This window comes from Alternaria arbusti (assembly GCF_024043155.1).
Source record: "Alternaria arbusti strain BMP 1465 chromosome Unknown scaffold_10, whole genome shotgun sequence".
Classification (NCBI taxonomy): Eukaryota; Fungi; Ascomycota; class Dothideomycetes; order Pleosporales; family Pleosporaceae; genus Alternaria; species Alternaria arbusti.
This window is the reverse complement of record NW_026249950.1, coordinates 423,170-442,942: the sequence shown is the minus strand read 5'-3', so window position 1 is coordinate 442,942 and position 19,773 is coordinate 423,170. Positions and strand designations below refer to the sequence as shown.

Here is a 19,773-nt window from a genome sequence, read left to right as displayed (position 1 = left end):
TCATTGCGTTACCCTGTCGTCTCCGCCGGTATAGACAGTTGTCGGGCGCTGCGGGGATGCCTTCGGGGATGCGATAAAGTCGTCGAGCAGACACCTCCGCTTCGATGGCAAGGCTCCAGGGGTCATGCGGCTCGCGAGGAAGGAGGCCATGTTGCACAAAGGCTGCTCAATGGTGTTGCTGTCTAGGCGCGCCCGTCGTGCGATAGTACTGCTGTCGCAAGAGGTCCGCTGTTAAGGGAGCGCTTCCAGAGGCCTGGTCAGTCTCGAAGTCAGCGAGAGCAAGGCTGTTGAGATCTGCTCCAGCATCACAAGAGCTTGTCTGCAGTGGTCAGTAGCTCTGCCGTTGTCGGTTTGGTGGTGCTGGTTGCGGTGATCGTGGTGGTCTGGAGATGGTGTTGAGGCCGCGGAGGAGACCAAAGCCAGCGCCAGGCTCAACACCATGGCCATAGAGGCGGCAAAGGACAGGAATATGATCTCGCAGCGCCTCGCATTGTGAAAGCCTTGTTTCTCAATAGGAGCTCCGCAGCAGCGCCGCAGTGATTCTTCTTCGACATTGAGGAGTTGCAGCTGGCGGTCTGTTGTTGGTCGAGGCAAAGGGTTGTTATGGTCTGCGAGGATTATCATGAGATTTCAGGATCGCTCCACAACAAGCATTGAGGCGCTGCAAGCTTGCTGCAATGGTGCACGACCCTTTGGAAGCTCATTGTCTCAGGTGGCCAACCCCTAAGTGCTGCCAATGGAGATCAGACATTGCATTAAGCCTTTGCAAGAGTCTTAGCATCAGTTGAGTCCATCTCAAATGCAGTATTAGACTCAGAGAGCTGAAGGCCTCCTGTTCCATGGGACCTGAAGTGCTCATGAGCCCTTGGATGCTCGTCGAGGCATGGGAGTAGAAAGGGCATGCTGTCAAGGGAGACATACGCCTACTGACACGCCCCGTTGCCGTTGCCGATGCTAGGGCCGCAGGCCAAACAAACTGGACCCTGTGTGCATGCAATCCCCGCAACGCTGCCGCCTCGTCGTCGTCATCGCCGCACAACTCTCTCGCTAAGATCCCACAAAGTCTCACCAACTTCTACACCAGACATACCCAATCTGAGGTCCTATCAAGATATAAAGGCCTGGATTGTACTATATTCCATCATCCCACCTCCGCGGTGAAGACGCATAGCGTAATGGAAAAGGCACCTCACCTCTTTCCGTGGTTCATATACCCAGGTTCGATCCTGACCGCCACCCATCAGGCGGTATATAAATATGGTGGGCTAAGGTGCGTCTTGCGTTTCATTGCTGTCACTACTAACAAAGAGGTTCGGCTGTGGTGGCTAAGAGGTATAAGAAAGATGTAGATCACCACGGGCAGCTTCAATTCCTATAGCTGTCCGATTAACGGTGCTTCGAACTTTTTGTTTTTTGCTTTTCCTTTTTGCTATGCTATGTACATGATTTCCTGCTTCTGTCTTCTTTTTGCCTCTACCTCTTTGCCGCTAAGCGAGCACACGCTGTTTTGCCACGCAAGAGTGCTCGCAATTCTTTTAGGTGAAGATGCTGTATGCTTATAATGTACGCATTACGCTTGTATTAGCATAGGTAAGAAGCTTAGAGAGTAAGAAGTCGCCGGAGTGTTATCGCAGCCTTGGGCGAACATGCCTTTGCTATCAATTGCTGCACCCGCGCTTTCTGCCTTGTCTAGCACGACAAAGACAGAGCGAGCATCTGCCTTAGACTTTGTGCGACGCAGCACGCTCTTATGCCTGCGAGTAACTCCTTTTTATGATTCTGGAGTACGAGACAGACGCAGTAGATCGCAGCACAACACTCAAAAGCGCGCGTTGAAACGAGTAAGTCAAGCTAATAGCAGAGCAATGCAACACCCATCAAGCCGCATTCGGATGGCGAGCTTTGGTTTAGTCTCACGAATTCCTACACTCCCGCGGATTCCAAGAAGCAATGCGAAGAAGACTTATGCTATTTCGCTGATAAGAGCCATCAGCGTAGGCAATAAGTTCATCCTCTCCTTTGAGCCACGACTAGTTTGTCAGGAATACAGCTTCTGAATCAACTCGGATTGAGACGTGCGTCTTAGTTCTGCTTCCTTTCCCGACGCATATCAAAGATGCGTCTAAACAAACTTCTTATGGATCGAAGTCACATAGTGCGAAAGATTCACCACAGTCAACACATTAAATCTTAGCAGGACCTGCATCCAACAGGATGGGTATCTTGGTTTCACATCTACATATGTTTCCACCCGGTCTCAATAATGACTTGCATCTCGTTGACAAGGCAAAAGCCGCCGGGCTCCGACTTCTTTGTTTCCGCAGTCCACTTTCCCAACTTCATACGTACGACCTGCTCCTTGAACAAGCTGGTTGTAGTCCACCTCAAAATGCGACTCCTCCATAACGATCGGAATATCTGAAATGGAGACAGTATGACTTCCGGCGAGTGTACGTCATCATGCGAGGTACCGTTGTAGCCGACTCTGACATTGGGGTTGAGAAAGACACCCTTGGTCGTGGAGAGAGGATTGTCGGCGTGTATCAGGCAGCACTCAGACGCTTCAACATGTGATGTTGCGAGGGAGTCGGGTATACCGCGGAAGCGTAAGGGTGGGCTGGCGAGGAAGGGCTCGATGGGCATAGCAACTGCGCATTGGTTAGTAAGTGCGCAGGAGGTCAGACAATAGCGGACTCACCTATTCCATTCCAGCATGAGGAGACGGGCACTGGCAATAGCTTCTCGGCTGCGTGCCTCGAGGCGTACGATCTGAAGTAAGGCCAAGTTTGCATCAAGGCTTCATGGCCGCTTGAGTCTCGGAGCGCAAAGGTATCGTAGAACTGCGGCGGCTTCTTAAAGTCGATGGAGCAGGCTGCCGCATAACGACCGCCATTGGTGTCCAGCAATCGCAGTACGTCTTCTGGGGTGAACACCACGTCGTTGAGAAACAATATGGTGTCGAAATGCTCGCCCTCCGCAGCCAGGCGTTCCAAGGGCTCAAAGACATGATTCCGTATGCTCGCCAGAAAGGGCATGCGCCTCAAGTATGTCTCCCCGTCCGATGCCTTGATCCATCCGTGGTCTGTCGGCGACTGCGCGATCTCATCCGTGTGCGATCTGTCGGAGAGTTGTATCGACCTCTTCACCTGCAGGGGTTCCAGCGCAGCATCGAGTTCTTCCAGTACGCCCTTGGTATAATCATAGCTGCCGCTCTCGTATATCGATACGAACACGTTCTCGACACCCAACTCTTGTACCAAAGCTACCAGCGCGTTGTTCCAATGCTCCCGGAGTAGTCGCGCGTTGTTCCAGTGCTGTGAGGCTATGTATATGCGCTTCGTATTACGAGGTGGAGGCGGGCCGGTCGTCGCAGATGTCTGGTACTTGGACAAGGAGAGGCAGTGCAGCGAGTCCCAGACAAGAAAGAAGAGGACCAGTATCCGGAATGCTGAGTATAGCGGATGGCGGCGGAAGGAGTAGAATCTATGACAGCGCATTAGGAGACTAGGTTCTTGCGTAACTACAGTGCCATTGAGAAGGGAAGGTTATGGCGCTCGCGACGAAGCAACGAGGACAAAGGGTGTAGTGAAGGCGCGCGAGTGAAAGAATGGAGCAGGTGCAACATACCACAAAAATCGTTCGCGCCTCCAATTGAAGCTCCTGACCTAGACGTTTGGGCGAAGCAAACGTCCGGGCCCTTGGTACAAACCTAGTGTGCTGCTAGGGACGGCATTTGGGTCGTATTGTAGTAAAGCCGAGATGGCCGTTTCATCGAGGGGGTACGATGGTGAACCGTGGATTTCACTCGGCACCTTTTTTTAGTCCCATCAATTTCCCTTCCGTTCCGTACAACCCGTGTAGAAGTGATTGCGCGAGGGTGATGCGACGTTTAAGTGCAGCTGGTTGGCCATCTTGTGGTAGTGTGCCGGGTGACTTTTGGGTGACAGCGACGGCGTCAGGGGCCAGACGCGACGGACGCGTTTACGTCAACGTCCCCGCATCACGTGGTTGCCCCACCCAACAATCAGGTAGCTCTCGAAGCCAGACTGGACGACCTGGCCTCGGACCTGTCCTGACTTCAACAATGGATCTTCTCACATCGACAACTTTCTTTTGCGACATCGAGGCATGTATGCGTTTGCGATAAGACATCATAGTGCTTACCGCTTACGCCATCAATGGAAGATTTGGCTCGACGAATAGCAGAAGCTGCGAGCAGCCACATCTGATAATGCAGCCTTCCTTTGTCAGCAGATCCGACCCTGCTTTTTCGCACACACAGTATCGACTTACAAATTCCGGAGAGTTTGTGGTTTCGGACGAAAACTATCGAACGTTTCCACTGGAGGACTGTCGATACCCTACCTAGGTGTATACTGACAATTGGGTTAGCCTGCTATCAGTAATCTCATCATGTTCGAGTACGCATTGCTTTCTCATGGCCACCATGATAGGATGACTCCGACCGGAGTCTTTAAGGCTGATCGGTGATTACTTCTTTCGGGTGGTACATGCTTACCTCGCTTCCTATCCCGCCAATCTGGTGTCTCGAGGATTCGCATCTCCGACCTCTCCGCACATTCGTCCGTCCAAGCGACGACCTTATATGTACACACTCTACACATGCCGCAGGTATTGGTCGATGAATCATCAGATCTGACGTCCGGTCACGTTTTATGTCCGCTGACTCCGCTAACACCAGAGGCTTTTCGTTGAACTAACGTCAGAGAAGTGTCCGACGAGTTGCAGCGCTGGAAATCTCTAGATCGGCCTAGTACTCACTGTAGCATGCAATGGCGCATCGGTACGTGGTCGAGAGTGAGACTTATCCTCGTAGATTGTTGCCGTTTTAGGGGCTATCGGGGACATATGCGAAGAGCACGCTATCGCCATGGCTCAACTCGCTGACACAACGTCCATATCGTGTCGTTTATTTTTCGCGCCAAGAGCTGTACCTTCAAGTTGCGCGAGAGTCTGACAAACCCAGATGCTGGGCGTGTAAGACGTGGAGTTAAGATAGCAGCCACGATGGAGGATATAAGCCTGTAGCACAGACTCTCAGTGTTGTGCAACATCACCACGTTTCCATACTTATCTTACAAGCCCGCCTTCCTCGGAAACCTTCCTATCTTCCTCACATCTGGCAGTCCAGGGCCGCTACTGCTACCTCTAGTTACCTCTTCGTTCTGTCTAGCATCTCCTCCCAATCGACAACAACCTTACGATAGCATCGCCAGAATGTCATACCTTTTCAAGCACTCCTTCATCGGAACCTTAGCCCATTACATCAAGCATCGAAAATTCGACTATGCGCGTACAAAAGCAAAGCCAATGTCTACATCTTCGTCAACTGACGATCTCCCTTTCCCAAAGGAAGCGGTCCCTGGAGCTGGAGATGCTGTTGGCACAGAGCTTAAACAGCACCAGACCACCCTCGTCGACTGGGATGGACCAAGCGACCCAAGTAACCCTCAGAATTGGCCTCAGTCCCACAAGATACTTGTGACTGTGCTACTATGCGTCTATACCTTTGCCGTGTACGTCGGCTCTTCCATATACACATCCTCACAACAAGCGGTCATGGACAAGTTCGACGTCAGCCATGTCGCGGCCTCGCTCGGCATTGCGCTCTACGTTCTGGGCTATGGAATCGGATGTCTGCTCTTCTCGCCGCTATCTGAAGTACCAGCCATCGGCAGGAACCCTCCGTATGCGGTATCTGGCTTTTTCTTCATCATCCTGTGCATACCGACTGCACTGGTGGACAACTTCGCTGGTCTGATGGTACTGCGCTTTCTCTTGGGATGTAAGTGACGCTCTTTGAATAACTTTTACGACACATACTGACTTCGACGTGCAGTCATGGCCTCACCCTGTCTCGCCACGGCTGGCGCATCGCTCGGTGACATCTGGACGATGGCTGAATTCCCATTCGCGGTTGCGCTCTGGGCGGCGGTCGCGACACTCGGTCCCGCACTTGGACCTACCCTATCTTCATATGCCGTCAAGGACTTGGGATGGCGCTTCTCAAGCTGGGAGCTTCTCATTATCGCAGGTCCAGTATACCTCGCCATATTGTTGGTACTGCCGGAGAGCTCCGGACCCACCATTCTGTACTACAAAGCGAAGCGCATGCGAGAGGATACAGGAAACCAGGAGCTGATGTCGGCCTCCGAGCGAAAGCAAAAGAACATGAAGGTCAGCAGCTTGCTCTTCGACGCGCTGGTCAAACCTTGGGAGATCAATGCCCTCGACCCTGCCATCTTGTTCACGACCGTGTACATGGGCTTGTGCTACGGCATCTACTACTCATTCTTCGAGGTAAGCACTCACCTTGCTCAAGCCACAAAGACGCTCACTGACGCATCCATCATAGTCCCTACCTCTCGTCTATCCTGTATACTACGGCTTCAACGCCGAGTCGACGGGCCTCGTCTTCCTCTGTATCCTCCCAGCCTGCCTTGGCGCCTTCGCCGCACACGTGCTGTACCTCAAGTACCGCGTCTTCCCCCGACTCATGAACGGGACGTTCGGCGAGCTCGAAAACCATCTATGGCCCGGCATGGTGGCTAGTCCCGTCATCGCTGTAGGGCTGTTCATGTTCGCATGGGCATCAAGACCCTCGGTCCACTGGATGGTGCCTACCATTGGTCTCAGTCTTACTTGTTTTGGAATCTACTTCATCGCGCAAAGCGTTTTGCTGTACATCCCCAACATCTATCCGACATATGCAGCCAGCATCTTCAGTGCCAATAGTCTTAGCAGAAGCGCGTTTGCGTTTGCGGCGATCCTGTTCGCCAGACCCATGTTCCAGGGTATTGGGATCGATGGTGGTGTGAGTTTGCTGGCGGGATGCATGGTGTTGTGTTCGTTTGGCATCTTTGCACTATACAGATACGGCAAGACATTGCGAGAGCGGAGCCGTTTTGCTGTCGCTTGATGAGGGGGAAATAATGAACGAGGCTTATCAGCAGCCTCAATTCAACGCCGACTGGAAATGAGACGACATGAACGGGCATGCTTTGGAGGGACATTAAGAAACTTACGACTTTTATAATCCATGCTTAGACTGAATAGATAGGCACGAATTCCATACAACTTCACTCACCACTTTCGTTCTCCTAGGCGATGTGAGGTCTGCTTAAGTTTGCAAAGAAGAGTGCCGCGCGGTCGTATTGGATGGGGATCGGCGAACGCAAGCCCATGATTTGCACTGGGCACCCACCCGCCGTGGGTCTGCACATCACCTCGCACCGACTGCGCAACCCGTTCACGTTGCAGACCCCGGACCCGTCATACCACGCACCACTGCGCATATGTCATGTCCTTCTGGCTTTCGTGCGCGAGCGTGAAGAGTCTTGTCGCGAGCTCTCAAAGAGGGCTCCAGCGCAATATACATGCGCGCCCTTCCCAACTCCTTCGCCCAGCAATCTGCGGCACGCGCGCGCTCCGAGGTTACATTCATTCCAAAATCCTGCGATATGCTCACGATGACGGAACACCGGCACTGCAGATGACTCAGAAGCACGAGGAGCTATCCTTACGGCCGATTCTGCGATGCAGCTTTCAATAGCTCCCGCCGTGGTCAAACCATTGGTCCCGCGTCAGCGCGTTTGCTAGCCCTTGGGCGTGTCATTTTCGCGATGCCAATGGGTAGCCACTGTCGCGAACCTCCCGCAGGAAAACTTAGTCTCAGGCTAGACCCACACACCTCTCCACCAAGAATACTGCGCCGTAAATCTTGGCTGACTGATCCGGCAGAAGAACGGTCAGGCGGATGATATGTATGGGAAGGGCGCAGCCAGATGGTCAAGGCGTAAGTGCTCGAGCAGACCATGTCTTTGTATTGATCGCTACTGTCACACAAGCCAAGACGGCTGAAGATAGACACCCTTATTTGAAGGATGCGGTTCTGACAGGGCTGAAAGGGTCTGTCTCAAAGGGGAATGGTTAACGCTCGGTGCCCCTGACTTAAGCATCGCTTGAGCCGTAGCCGACGCCATCCCAACACCAACTCACCAATTTGTTCGGACCGGTACCCCCATTGGGATGAAACCACTGCAACCATGCAGCCATGAGAAGATTCCTGCAGGCAGCCACCGAGAGACCCGGTGTTTACACTGTCCACGGGTACCGACTGCAGATTCAGGAGGTCGCTTTGCCACCAGGATCTTCTTCTTCCAACTCACCCAGGATTGCCAAACCAGCGCAAGAGGTAATGCCAACTCGAGCAGAGGTTGTTGGCTTTATGTGTCTGTCCATACTATAGGCACGCAACAACGAAGCCACCGGGAAGCTGGACCGAATGCCGTCCTGAGCCGTTCCATTATGCATCAGCAACTCTCCTTCCTTTTGCTGACGGTCGAAGGAGCACTCTCGACTGTTTAACCGAGATTGATGCTATCGATACTCAGACACGGCCCATTCACCGGTCTTGAAGCTAGGGTGAGGCATCACATGGAAGCGTTTCCAAAAGCCATGTTGATGGTTAGCGCTCGCCTAGACGCAGGTACTGCTGGACGCCCGACGACACTTCAGACCCGAAGCAGTTAGGGTCCAGGCACCTCTACCAATGGCATGGAACTACGGAAGCCATCGTTCTGTTCCTGCAGGCACACGATGTCTGCCGTCTGAATCTGCACGATGGCCTCATGCCACCAAACGGCGCAGTCAGCGTCCGACCCTTCTCGCTCATGCAGGTACAGCCCTGTGGGCCAAGACTAGATATAGTGCAATCTCCCATGTCTTCTTTTCTCATCGTCAGTCGCACTGCTTTCCAGTTCCTCGTCAAGTCACTCTTTCGAGTCTACATCCTAATTGCAGCATTTTTGCTTGCGTCCTTTCGTTGAGTCCGCTCATCACGATCTTTACTGGCCCCTGGCCGTCCTATCATTCAAAATCGCATATCGTTGTTTATATCGTTAATACCATAATCATGTCTCCATCAATGTTCACTCGCGCTGCTTTTGCAGCTGGACTCCTTGTCTCTGGCGCTGTTGCGACTTACGACGCTGCCGCCAAGACGAACATTGCTATGTACTGGGGACAGGGATACGATCAGATCCCACTGATTGATGTCTGCACTGACCCTAACGTCGACATTGTCAACATCGGCTGTCAGTTACTCTATCTTTATTCTTTCGACTAGGAAGCAATGCTAATACTTTCTGAACATACAGTCATCAATTCGTTCCCTACGGTGCGAGGCGCATACCCCGGAAGCAACCATGCCAACGCGTGTGGCAGTGATGTATATTACGATCCGGTCCTGAAACAGAACAGTACTCTGTACAGTTCATGCCCTGGCATAGAGGAAGCCATCAATGCTTGCCACAGGAGGGGCAAGAAGGTCATGCTCTCCATCGGAGGTGGTTGGCCTACGAACTACTACCTCAAGAACCAGGACGTCGCCGAATGGACCGCGGAGTTCCTGCTCGGTGCCTACGGCAAAGTCACCCCTGAATGGAAGGACGCCAACAAGCCGCGTCCATTCGGAAGCGCGTTCGTAGACGGCTTCGACATGGACCTCGAAGCGCAATTCTACGACATGCCCGGAGGCGACGAGAAATTCATCTACGCCAACTACGAACACTTCGGCAACTACGTCCAGAAACACTCGAGCATGCTTCTCTCTGCCGCTCCTCAGTGCATCGTTCCTGATGCTAGAATCTCCCCGATCATGAAGCTGTTGAAATTCGACATGATCTTCACTCAGTTTTACAACACTTGGGAGTGCTCTGCTGCCAAGGAGGTCGATGACAAGAAGAAGGGGAAGCCAAGCACTTTCACCTTCGACAAGTGGATCAACGAGATCAAGAACACAATGAACCCCAACGCCAAGTTCTACATTGGATTGCCTGCCGGTCCTGCCGGCCTCCCTACCCACAAGGAGCACTACGTCTCGCCTGAAGATGCCGACTACTTGCTCGATTTCTACAAGAAGAACCCCAACTTTGGCGGTGTCATGCTATGGGAAGCGACTGTCTCTGTCGAGAACCCAACATACGGCCAATCATTCGGTACTTGGATGAAGAAGTCTCTTGACGGTACTTTCAAGAAGGACTTCCACCCTGTTGTGTCTTCCAGCACTCTGTCCTCATCCACTGCTACCCCGACTTCGACCAAGCTGTCATCCTCCAGCACCCCTGTCTCGTCTACGATGGTTTCGTCTTCCACTCCCATCTCCAGCAGCGCCATGACTTCCAGCACCCCTGTCTCCAGCAGCATGGTCTCCTCCAGCACTCCCACTCTCAGCACCATGATCACCAGCAGCAGCGCCTCATCTTCGTCTGCCTACGCCACCTCCAGCTCAGCTTCCAGCAGCAGCTCTGTCCACGTTTCTTCCAGCTCATCCGTCGCAGAATCGTCTTCTGTCGCCTCCAGCTCTTCTTCCGTCCAGGAGAGCAGCTCAGTCTACAGCGAGATGCCCACTGCCAGTGAGAGCGCCAGCTCCGTTGCGACTGTCAGCAGCACCATGATCGAGCCCTCGTCCATCGCTACCATCTCTGCATCTGCCTCCAGCAGCGAGTCAGTCTACGTTCCTCTCCCAACTGAGACTATCACTGCCAGTTCCGTCGAGTCAGTCAGCAGCAGCATGGTTGAGTCGTCTTCCGTCCCCGAGATCACCGCCACTATCAGCGCCAGCTCGGTATACGAGACCTTCAGCACCATCGAGACCGTCTCAAGCACCCTCATTGAGCCGTCATCCGTTGCCACGATCTCTGCTTCCGAGACCGCCAGCAGCTCTTTCTACGTTCCTTCCCCGAGCGAGACCTCTGCTTCCAGCGAAGTGTCCTCGTCGGCCTCAAGCTCCAGCGACATGTACCCGACTAGTACCGTCTCTGCGACTACCCCCGGTGCTTCAAGCTCCAGCGACATGTACCCCACCGACACTGTCTCTGCGTCCACCCCCGAGGCTGCGTCTTCTACCCCATACGTGCCTTCCATGGAGTACAGCATGTCATTCTCTGCCGTTTACCCATCTGAAGTCCACTCGTCTGTTGTCTACTCATCCGGTGTATACTCCACCGCATCGCCGATGTACCCCACCGACACTGTCTCTGCTACATACCCTGCTGAGAGCTCCAAAGGCTCTGTTGCATCCAGCACTGGCCACGTGAGCACCCCATCCGTAACGGAGAAGCCTGAGTACCCCGAGTACCCCGAGTCTTCCAAGGTTCCCGCCGGCTCCACCACCTCAGTCGTCACAAGTAAGTTTGCAACAAACCCAATAGCACACAGAGATCACTGACATTTCCTAGCTACCTACGTCGACGTTTGCCCTACTGGGTTGACCACCGTCACCACCACCTACGTTGCGACCGTCTGCACCAAGTGCGCAAAGCCCACCGGCTCGACCGACGTACCTGAGGGCTGGACCACCAGCGTCTACACTGCCAGCACCGTCACCGTGACTATCACCAAGCCCATCGCTACCGCCACTCACGTGCCTGCATACCCATCCTCTGCTCCTTCCGTCGCATACCCTGCAGACTACCCGGCTAAGCCCGTGTCCTCAGGCAAGCCTGCATACCCTGCCGTCCCTGAGGCGTCTATGCCCGCATACCCTGTTGCGCCTGAGGCTTCCAAGGCTGCCGAGTACCCCGCTGTTCCTGAAGCATCGATGCCCGCGTACCCTGTCGCTCCTGAGGCGTCCAAGGCTGCTGAGTACCCATCCGTTCCTGAAGCTTCCAAGGGCGCTGAGTACCCATCTATGCCCGAGGCCTCCAAGGCCGCAGAGTACCCTGCCATGCCCGAGTACCCCAAGAAGCCAGTCGAACAAGAGGCTACTAGCACCATGTACATGACCCTCACCAAGGTCGCAATGTCCACCTACACTCCCGCTCCTTACCCAACTGCTGGGGGTGCTCCTTACGTTCCCGCCGGCCCTGCCATGAACGGTACCAGCATGTACGCGCCTATGCCTACTGGTACTGGTAAGCCTGCCATGCCTTCCCAGTACATGCCGCCTGCGGAGTTCGAGGGCGCTGCTAGCCGTGTTGGAGCTGGATTCATGATGCTTGTTGGTGTTGTTGGTGCCGTTCTACTTCTCTAGGCTGGATGGTTGAATAGTGTTGTTTAGTAGTTGGATGTTTACGTTTCTCATGTCACTTCGTACGTTTTTTTAGATACCACTAGGTGTAGTTGTATGCCATGCGAGTACGCGCGATTATTCTTCCTGTTCATACTTCGTCAATATCAATTATGCCCGCCAACCTTCACAACGATGCGAGCCTAGAAGATGCTAAAAATCCACACGCTTCATAGAAACAAGTGACAGCATGCGCGTCAATCCCAAGGTCTTTCGTCGTGATGAATGGATAGCGTGATATCAGAGGTAATGTCGTGACTGTCAATAATATTGAGGGCTGGCTCTAGCCTATTAATGATGCAGGGTGGAAGATGGGTGTTGGGGATCGGCTGCGGGAAGCCGCGGGGGTGAAGCTTGGAGCTCCAAAACGTGGGTGGAGTCACCTTTCGTCATTCCCTCGCGGCCATTGAACACACGCGAACGCGCAACTTACACCAACGCCACAACTTCTTTGTCGCGATGCCCATACGGAAGCGATTTCACTTGCGTATTGTGCCACCTGACTGAATTTACTTGCACAGCCTAACATCGCACTTACTCAGCTGTTTTTGGAAGCAGCGCCTCCGGTACCTCTTGCCTCTCGCGACTTCCTCGAGCTACGCTTTCAAGATCCATCCAGCCTCTAGCAAACTACACGACGTGCCACGATGAAGTACACTGTATACGATCGCTTACTTAAGCGCGAAGTCGGACAACAGCCTAGGAAATACTCGGACATTCGATCAATATACGGCGACCGCAAATGGGTGGACGACCTCGATATCGTGAACGAACTAGAAGGCCATAATGGATGTGTCAATGCTCTCAGGTATGCAATCACCCTAATTATACATCGGTGTCATAGTCTGACTCTACCAGCTGGTCGACCTCTGGCCGCCTCCTCGCCTCTGGCTCCGACGACCATCGCATCAACATCCACTCGTACCACCCCGAATCGTCGACGTCGCAGTTCAACCTTACCACCTCAATCCAGACAGGACATAATTCCAACATCTTCTCCGTGAAGTTCATGCCCTACTCCAACGATCGCACAATTGTCAGCGCGACAGACGATGTACGGATATTCGATATCGAGCATTCAGGCCACTCCGCCCTCCGGTCTACAGGCAATGCGGGCAGTACAGGCAGATCACGCCGAAGACTGACGCTCACAGAAGGAGATACCAACGCGAAGGCATTCCGTTGCCACGCCGACACGGTGAAGCGGATTGTCACTGAAGACAACCCTTTCTATTTCCTTACGTGCTCGAACGATGGCGAGGTACGACAATGGGATGTACGGCAACCCTCCAAGGCATATCCACCTCCACGAGACACCATGCTGCCCGCATGGGCGAGAGATGAAGACGCCTCAGACAGCATCCCGCCGCCACTCATCTCGTATGCTCGGTATGGACTGGATCTCAATACCGTGTCATGCTCGCCTAGTCAGCCGCATTACATTGCGCTAGGTGGGGCACATCTCCATTGCTTCTTGCATGACCGACGGATGCTTGGCCGCGATCTGAACAACGAGCGTGGATCTAGGCTTTCAAGTCCAGAGAATTGGAACGATAATGACGATGAGCTATTAGGAAAGGCGACGCAATGTGTGAAGAAGTTTGCGCCCAATGGAAAGCAGCGCATGAAGAGAAACGATGGCGGTCACATCACAGCATGCAAAATCAGTGATGCCGAGCCTAACGAGCTCGTTGTGAGCTGGTCTCAGGACCATATCTACAGTTTCGATATGCTACGGGCGCCAGATGCTAGAGAGAACGTGACGCCCATCAAGACATCGAACAGTGCATCTGGCCATCGCGTCAAGGACACGAACAGGAAACGCAAGCGACCGAAGTCTAGTACCCTGTCGCAAGAAGGCGTCGAGAGAGCCGAATCGAGACAACGTACCGAAAGTGCTGATGAGGATCTGGCACTGCGAGTGACATATGGAAATGGCCAGAGCGAAGACATCCGCATACATCCTCCTGCTGAGAATCGCATGACTCAGGAGGAATTGAATGATCTACGAGCATCAGACCATTACCGCATTGCAAGTACAACCGTCAAGATAGCGAAACGAATTTTCGAGCTAGGTGAGCTTGGAGAGTCTGGCATCCATCTCGCATGCACGTCCATTGTAGGTCTAGCGAACTCGATCTTGCCCGATATGGATGACATCGATAGGACGTGGGGCTATCCAATCGACCCAGACCCTGTGGACGTTGCAGTACAAAACAAGCTCCGCGATAGCAGGGCAGCGTCTCGTCGGTTCGTGCAAGCAGCAGGCACATTAGCACGGGTGCTAGGTGGGCAGCTTTTGACTGGATCAAGCTCTGATGCCTTGATCGCTCAGTACTTTGCTTCCATACAACCAGCACCACGAGAGCGCGATCCACCACAACACGAGCAGTTTGGATACGACTTTCTAAAAGCCATACTGCTGTGGATCGACAGTGGCCCAGGAGCAGTGGTAGAAGGATTTTCGAGCCGAAGTGGTAGTACTCGCTTTCCCATCCCCCATGGTTCGGATATGGATGCCATTCAAGAACGACTGATCCCATATCTGATCGAATTGGCAGACGACACTAAGATCATCAATGTCGATGCTTCCAAATATGAAACAGATAGCACTCGAGTCTTGTACGACTCTGAGTTTGAGGCTGTTGATGCGTTCGGCCATGCCATCACGATATCATTTGCGGATCTCACCGGCGAGAATGAGTCCACATCGGAAACGGCGTCTTCTAGCGAGCCCACACAAAGTCGAGCTACGGCAAAACGGAGATGGGTGTACTATGTTGGGAGGGGTGTTCTGCGCAATGCCGCCAAGGATATCAAGTTCGCTTTCGTAGACCGCGCTTACGGCGGCCAAGGCATATCAGACAAGACGATCAGAGCTGAAGAAAAAGCGTTGAGAGAGAAGCAGGAGGACATCGATCCCTCGGTAGACGAGGGCCCGGTTCGTGATGCAGAACTTATCAGCACATCAACACGAGAGGCAGGCGATCAGGAAGAGGTTGTCTCCAGCTCTGCTAATGCGAACGAGTCGGGTTTTGTGGCTATTGAGAGCGCCGATGAAGAGAACGAAGACGGGGATGAAGAAGAAGAGGACGACGATGATGATGACGATGAAGACAGTGATGGTGATATAATATCGGATGATGGAGAAGAAGAAAACGACACTGACGACGAAGACGAAGAAGGCTTATCACGCACAAGATCTGGAAACATGTTATGGCGATCAGACTTTGGCCGCAGTCGCTACGGGCGATGGAAGGTGGAGCGCGATGTACCTTGCGTACCTCATACACGAGTCTACACTGGGCATTGCAACGCCAGGACAGTCAAAGACGTCAATTACTTCGGACTCCAGGATGAGTATGTGGTCAGCGGAAGCGACTCTGGCCACGTGTTCATCTGGGATCGCAAGACAGCGGAACTTGTAAACATCTTGGAGGGAGATGGAGAGGTGGTCAACGTCATTCAAGGTAAGGAGAAATGAGTACACAACCAAGATGATACAGGCTCTAACATGTTTAGGTCACCCCTACGAACCTACGATGGCGGTTTCCGGTATCGACCACACGATCAAAATCTTCTCTCCAGACGCGCAGCTCCAGCGTAACGCACGGAAAGGTGTCGGAGTGCATTCGTCCGATCCGGCTGCTTTCTCCAGTCTGAACTTCGGTCGTCGCCGTCGCAACCGCGCTGCCGAACCTGAGGCTGAAAGCGAGACTGCCGTCGATGCCCCTAGCGACAGTGACGATGAGGTTGCCCCCGGTGGACTCAGCAGTCGACGGAGGATGCACCAAGCTTATCAGATTACAAGTCAGAACGATATGGACCGGAAAGGCGGAAGAGACGATTACTTCATCAGTCAGGCTGTTTTCGCGCAATTGGCTCGGCATATTGCCCGTGGGCAGGGTGCTGGTGGTGGAGGTGATGAGGAAGGAGAGGGTGGTGGACCGGTTGTCATCACAGAAGAGAACTGCAATGTCATGTAGGCGAGACTGAACATCTGAACGACTTCATTATGCCTCTTGGCTTCCCAGCTACCAATCCAATTATATTGACGCAACCAAATGTCCTTGCGCCGCTTCAAGCTGACCCCTTTTGTCGAAGATTATGACTCGGACCCAATGCCGTAAGCGTTTATGAGGCCTTCTTCTGCGTGGCCTTGAGTGCCTTCTTCCGATTGCTCCTGATCATAACCACTGAGAGGAAGCTGCCGACGACCGTAGTGCCCAGGATGAGGAGGATGACGGGGATACGGATGGCCCAGACGCGTGGGAGGAAGAGGGAGTGCAGGATGTGGTCGTCGTCTACAAAGGGCTGTATAGAGTCAGTATGTGTATCAGAACGAAGTGATCATACAAAAGCATACCATGAACAGAGTCCAGACAGTGTAGTAGACGAAGATGGCAGTCGCTGCGATGAGCATGCTGAGGCCTACGAGGCGATCGGCCTGTGATGGTTGGTCAGTGCACAGCCTTGAATGCTACGCATGTGAGAGCATACCATTGTGAAGATTGGCGAAAGAGTGAACGAGTGTATTAGCTTAGAGTAATGGTGGTTACAATCACCTCGCTGGCCCTTCCCCCCAAAGTCGCGCCAAGCCAAGACCCCTGTCGGCGAAACCGCGGCCCGTTCGCCGCAACCTTCGATCGCCCAACCGCCTGTAAGCTAAACTTTTGCGAAGCGCGTCACTCTCCGCCTCAACACTCGCCATCCTCCACCTCCAACACGACCCACTGCGCGACGATGGAGGTCGCATCAGCCGTCCGTCTGCCCTCACCGGAGCCCGAGATCGACGCCCACGAGGTCCCGCGCAAACGCGAGCGCTCCCCATACGATGGACCGAGTGCTGGGCCATCAAAGCGAAGCAGGAGGGATGAAGAGGAGGACGACCGTCGCAATGGCGGTATTGGCCGTCGCCCGCCACCAAAGCCTACGACCAACGACCTTCCCGATGACGACTCCCGCTTGAAGCTGTTCCAGAATGCCTTCAGCGCGAACCGTAAGCTGCCCGTTGACGACTCAAAGACACGTGCTGGAGGCGCGTATATCCCCCCGGCGCGCCTGCGCGAGATGCAGAAGTCGATTACGGATAAGAGTAGCCCTGAGTTTCAGCGCATGGCGTGGGAGGCGCTCAAGAAGTCGATCCAGGGTTTGATCAACAAGACGAATACGGCGAATATCAAGATGATTGTGCCGGAGCTGTTCTCGGAGAACCTGGTGCGCGGACGTGGGCTGTTCTGCAGAGCTATTATGAAGGCGCAAGCGGCGAGTTTGCCTTTCACGCCTATCTATGCGGCTATGGTCTCTATCGTCAATACGAAGCTGCCTCAAGTTGGCGATCTGCTGGTTCGGCGCCTGATTGTGCAGTTCAGGAAGGGTTTCAGGAGGAACGACAAGGCCGTGGCGCTATCGAGCACCATGTTCCTGTCGCACCTCGTCAACACGCAAGTCGTCCACGAGATCTTGATCGCCGAGATCCTGCTCCTCTTGCTGAACAAGCCCTCCGACGACTCTGTTGAGATCGCCGTCGGTATCATGAAAGAGGTCGGCGCTTTCCTCGACGAGATGAAGCCTGCGATCGCGAATGCCATCTTCGACCAGATGCGCAACATCCTCCACGAAGCCGACATCGACAAGCGCACACAATACATGATCGAGGTTCTTTTCGAGGTCCGACGTACAAAGTACAAGGACAACCCGGTTATCAGGGAGGACTTGGACCTGGTAGAGGAGGAGGATCAGATCACCCACAACCACACGCTCGAGGGTGATTTGAAGGTCGAGGATGGTCTCAACCTCTTCAAGGTCGATCCCGACTACGAAGCGCACGAGGAAGAGTACGCGAAGATCAAGGCAGAGATCCTAGGCGAAGAGGAGGGTAGCGACGATGATGGATACACAGATGCGTCATCTGAGGATGAAGAGGACGAGGAAGTGAAGGCCATGGACGTCAAGGATCAGACCAACGCGGATCTCGTCAACCTGCGAAGAACGATCTATTTGACCATCAAGAGCAGCGGTGGCTTTGAGGAGTGCGTGCACAAACTCATGCGCATCAACCTGCCACATGGCTTGGAAAACGAGCTCACCACGATGATCGTCGAGTGCGCCAGCCAGGAGCGCACATACGAGAAGTTCTACGGCATGATTGGAGAGCGCTTCTGCAAGCTGAACAGGATGTGGACCGACCTTTTCGAGGAAGCCTTCGCGCACTACTACGAGACTATCCACCGCTTCGAAACGAACCGCCTTCGTATCATCGCACAGTTCTTCGCGCATCTGCTAGCATCCGACGGTATCGGCTGGCACGTCTTCCAGGTGGTCAAGATGACGGAAGAAGATACCACGTCTAGTTCGCGTATCTTCGTCAAGATCTTGTTCGAAGAGCTCCTAGCGTCTCTCGGGCAGAAGGTCGTTGTGGAGCGCTTCAAGGACCCCATGCTACAAGACAGCCTTACTGGACTCTTCCCCACCGATGCCGACGACCAGAGCAAGACCCGCTTCTCGATCAACTACTTCACCGCGATCGGTATGGGTGTGCTTACTGAAGGCATGCGCGACTGGCTCAAGAACGCTGCGCCCAAGCCGAAACCGCTGCCCGAACCAGAGAGCGACTCCGACGACGACCGCAGCGTTTCGTCAAGATCAAGCTACAGTTCGAGCAGCTACTCACGCTCCCGAAGCCCGGTTCGCAGAAGGCGCGACTCAAGATCGAGGTCCAGATCCGACTCCAGAGGACGATCATACACACGCAGCCCTACGCCAGCCCGCAAACGTGGAGCCCGTGGCAGAAGCGACTCTTACAGCTCCGCATCACGCTCTCGATCCCGCTCCCCAGCACCACGCAAACTCAAGAGCAAGCGCTCCTACTCAACCTCCCTCTCTCGATCCCGCTCCCCCGTGCCCAGGAGACGCGGCCGTAGCCCTTCATCCTCCCGATCCCGTTCTCCACCCCCGAAATCCAAGACAACACGACGAGGACGCAGCCCATCCGGCTCGCTATCCCGTTCTCCACCTCCGACACGCCGCCGGAAGTACACTACATCCCCCTCGCGTTCCCCATCCCCGCCACCGCGCCATCGTGGTCGTGACTCTAGCACTCCGCCGCCCAGGCGTAGACGTGGCTCGAGCAGTGCCCCGCCGTCAAAGGGGAAAGGAAAAGCGAGAGCGGATAGCGGTAGTCCACCTCCGCGTCGCACTCGCAGGAGGGATACTAGTTCCCCGCCGCCGCGGGAGAAGGCCAATAGCAAGGCGAGGGCGGATAGTGCTAGCCCGCCGCCGAGGATGAAAAGGGATGATAGTGGAAGTCCGGCACCGAGGGTGAAGAGGGATGGTAGTAGTCCGCCGCCGAGGAGACGGAGGGATTCGTAGGTGAAGTTGAAACGGACTTGACAGCATCGTGGGGTTATGGGAATTGGCGTTACATCGTTTGTGAAGACAGAGATTGAATGGAATGGTAGCATTGCGTTTTGTCTGAAAGCATAATCGCGATGATTGGGTGAGAGTGGTATGTGGGATAGTCTCAGCGTCAGTAGACATTTACATAGCTACATCAAAACAGGATATTACCTCACGATAAGAGCCTCTCCTTCCGCCTGTAATCGCATTTCTCGTCACTAGCTCAGCTCTTCCACACAAACCCCGAAACCCTTCAACTTCTCAATTCCTCACACCCTCAGATC

At 53.9% G+C, this 19,773-nt stretch overlaps 6 protein-coding genes across 6 annotated transcripts; 4 read left to right on the top strand and 2 right to left on the bottom strand.

Moving 5' to 3' along the window:
- Positions 1-2,235: 2,235 nt before the first annotated feature.
- J4E86_007402 (uncharacterized protein) lies at positions 2,236-3,497 on the bottom strand (the record flags this gene model as incomplete). The annotated part of the gene is made up of 2 exons (XM_051447922.1): positions 2,236-2,648; positions 2,699-3,497. 2 exons carry the CDS (start codon positions 3,495-3,497, stop codon positions 2,236-2,238), a joined length of 1,212 nt encoding a protein of 403 aa, XP_051300860.1.
- A 1,741-nt stretch (positions 3,498-5,238) lies between these two features.
- On the top strand, positions 5,239-6,940 carry J4E86_007401 (uncharacterized protein; the record flags this gene model as incomplete). The annotated part of the gene is made up of 3 exons (XM_051447921.1): positions 5,239-5,806; positions 5,861-6,321; positions 6,377-6,940. 3 exons carry the CDS (start codon positions 5,239-5,241, stop codon positions 6,938-6,940), a joined length of 1,593 nt encoding a protein of 530 aa, XP_051300859.1.
- A 1,995-nt stretch (positions 6,941-8,935) lies between these two features.
- On the top strand, positions 8,936-12,055 carry J4E86_007400 (uncharacterized protein; the record flags this gene model as incomplete). Its single annotated transcript, XM_051447920.1, has 3 exons — positions 8,936-9,116; positions 9,180-11,210; positions 11,262-12,055. 3 exons carry the CDS (start codon positions 8,936-8,938, stop codon positions 12,053-12,055), a joined length of 3,006 nt encoding a protein of 1,001 aa, XP_051300858.1.
- A 683-nt stretch (positions 12,056-12,738) lies between these two features.
- On the top strand, positions 12,739-16,077 carry J4E86_007399 (uncharacterized protein; the record flags this gene model as incomplete). Its single annotated transcript, XM_051447919.1, has 3 exons — positions 12,739-12,899; positions 12,950-15,561; positions 15,614-16,077. 3 exons carry the CDS (start codon positions 12,739-12,741, stop codon positions 16,075-16,077), a joined length of 3,237 nt encoding a protein of 1,078 aa, XP_051300857.1.
- Positions 16,078-16,225: 148 nt separating this feature from the next.
- On the bottom strand, positions 16,226-16,594 carry J4E86_007398 (uncharacterized protein; the record flags this gene model as incomplete). Its single annotated transcript, XM_051447918.1, has 3 exons — positions 16,226-16,405; positions 16,458-16,538; positions 16,592-16,594. 3 exons carry the CDS (start codon positions 16,592-16,594, stop codon positions 16,226-16,228), a joined length of 264 nt encoding a protein of 87 aa, XP_051300856.1.
- Positions 16,595-16,834: 240 nt separating this feature from the next.
- J4E86_007397 (uncharacterized protein) lies at positions 16,835-19,462 on the top strand (the record flags this gene model as incomplete). Its single annotated transcript, XM_051447917.1, has 1 exon — positions 16,835-19,462. The coding sequence occupies one exon, from the start codon at positions 16,835-16,837 to the stop codon at positions 19,460-19,462; it is 2,628 nt and encodes an 875-aa protein (XP_051300855.1).
- Between the last annotated feature and the right edge of the window lie 311 nt (positions 19,463-19,773).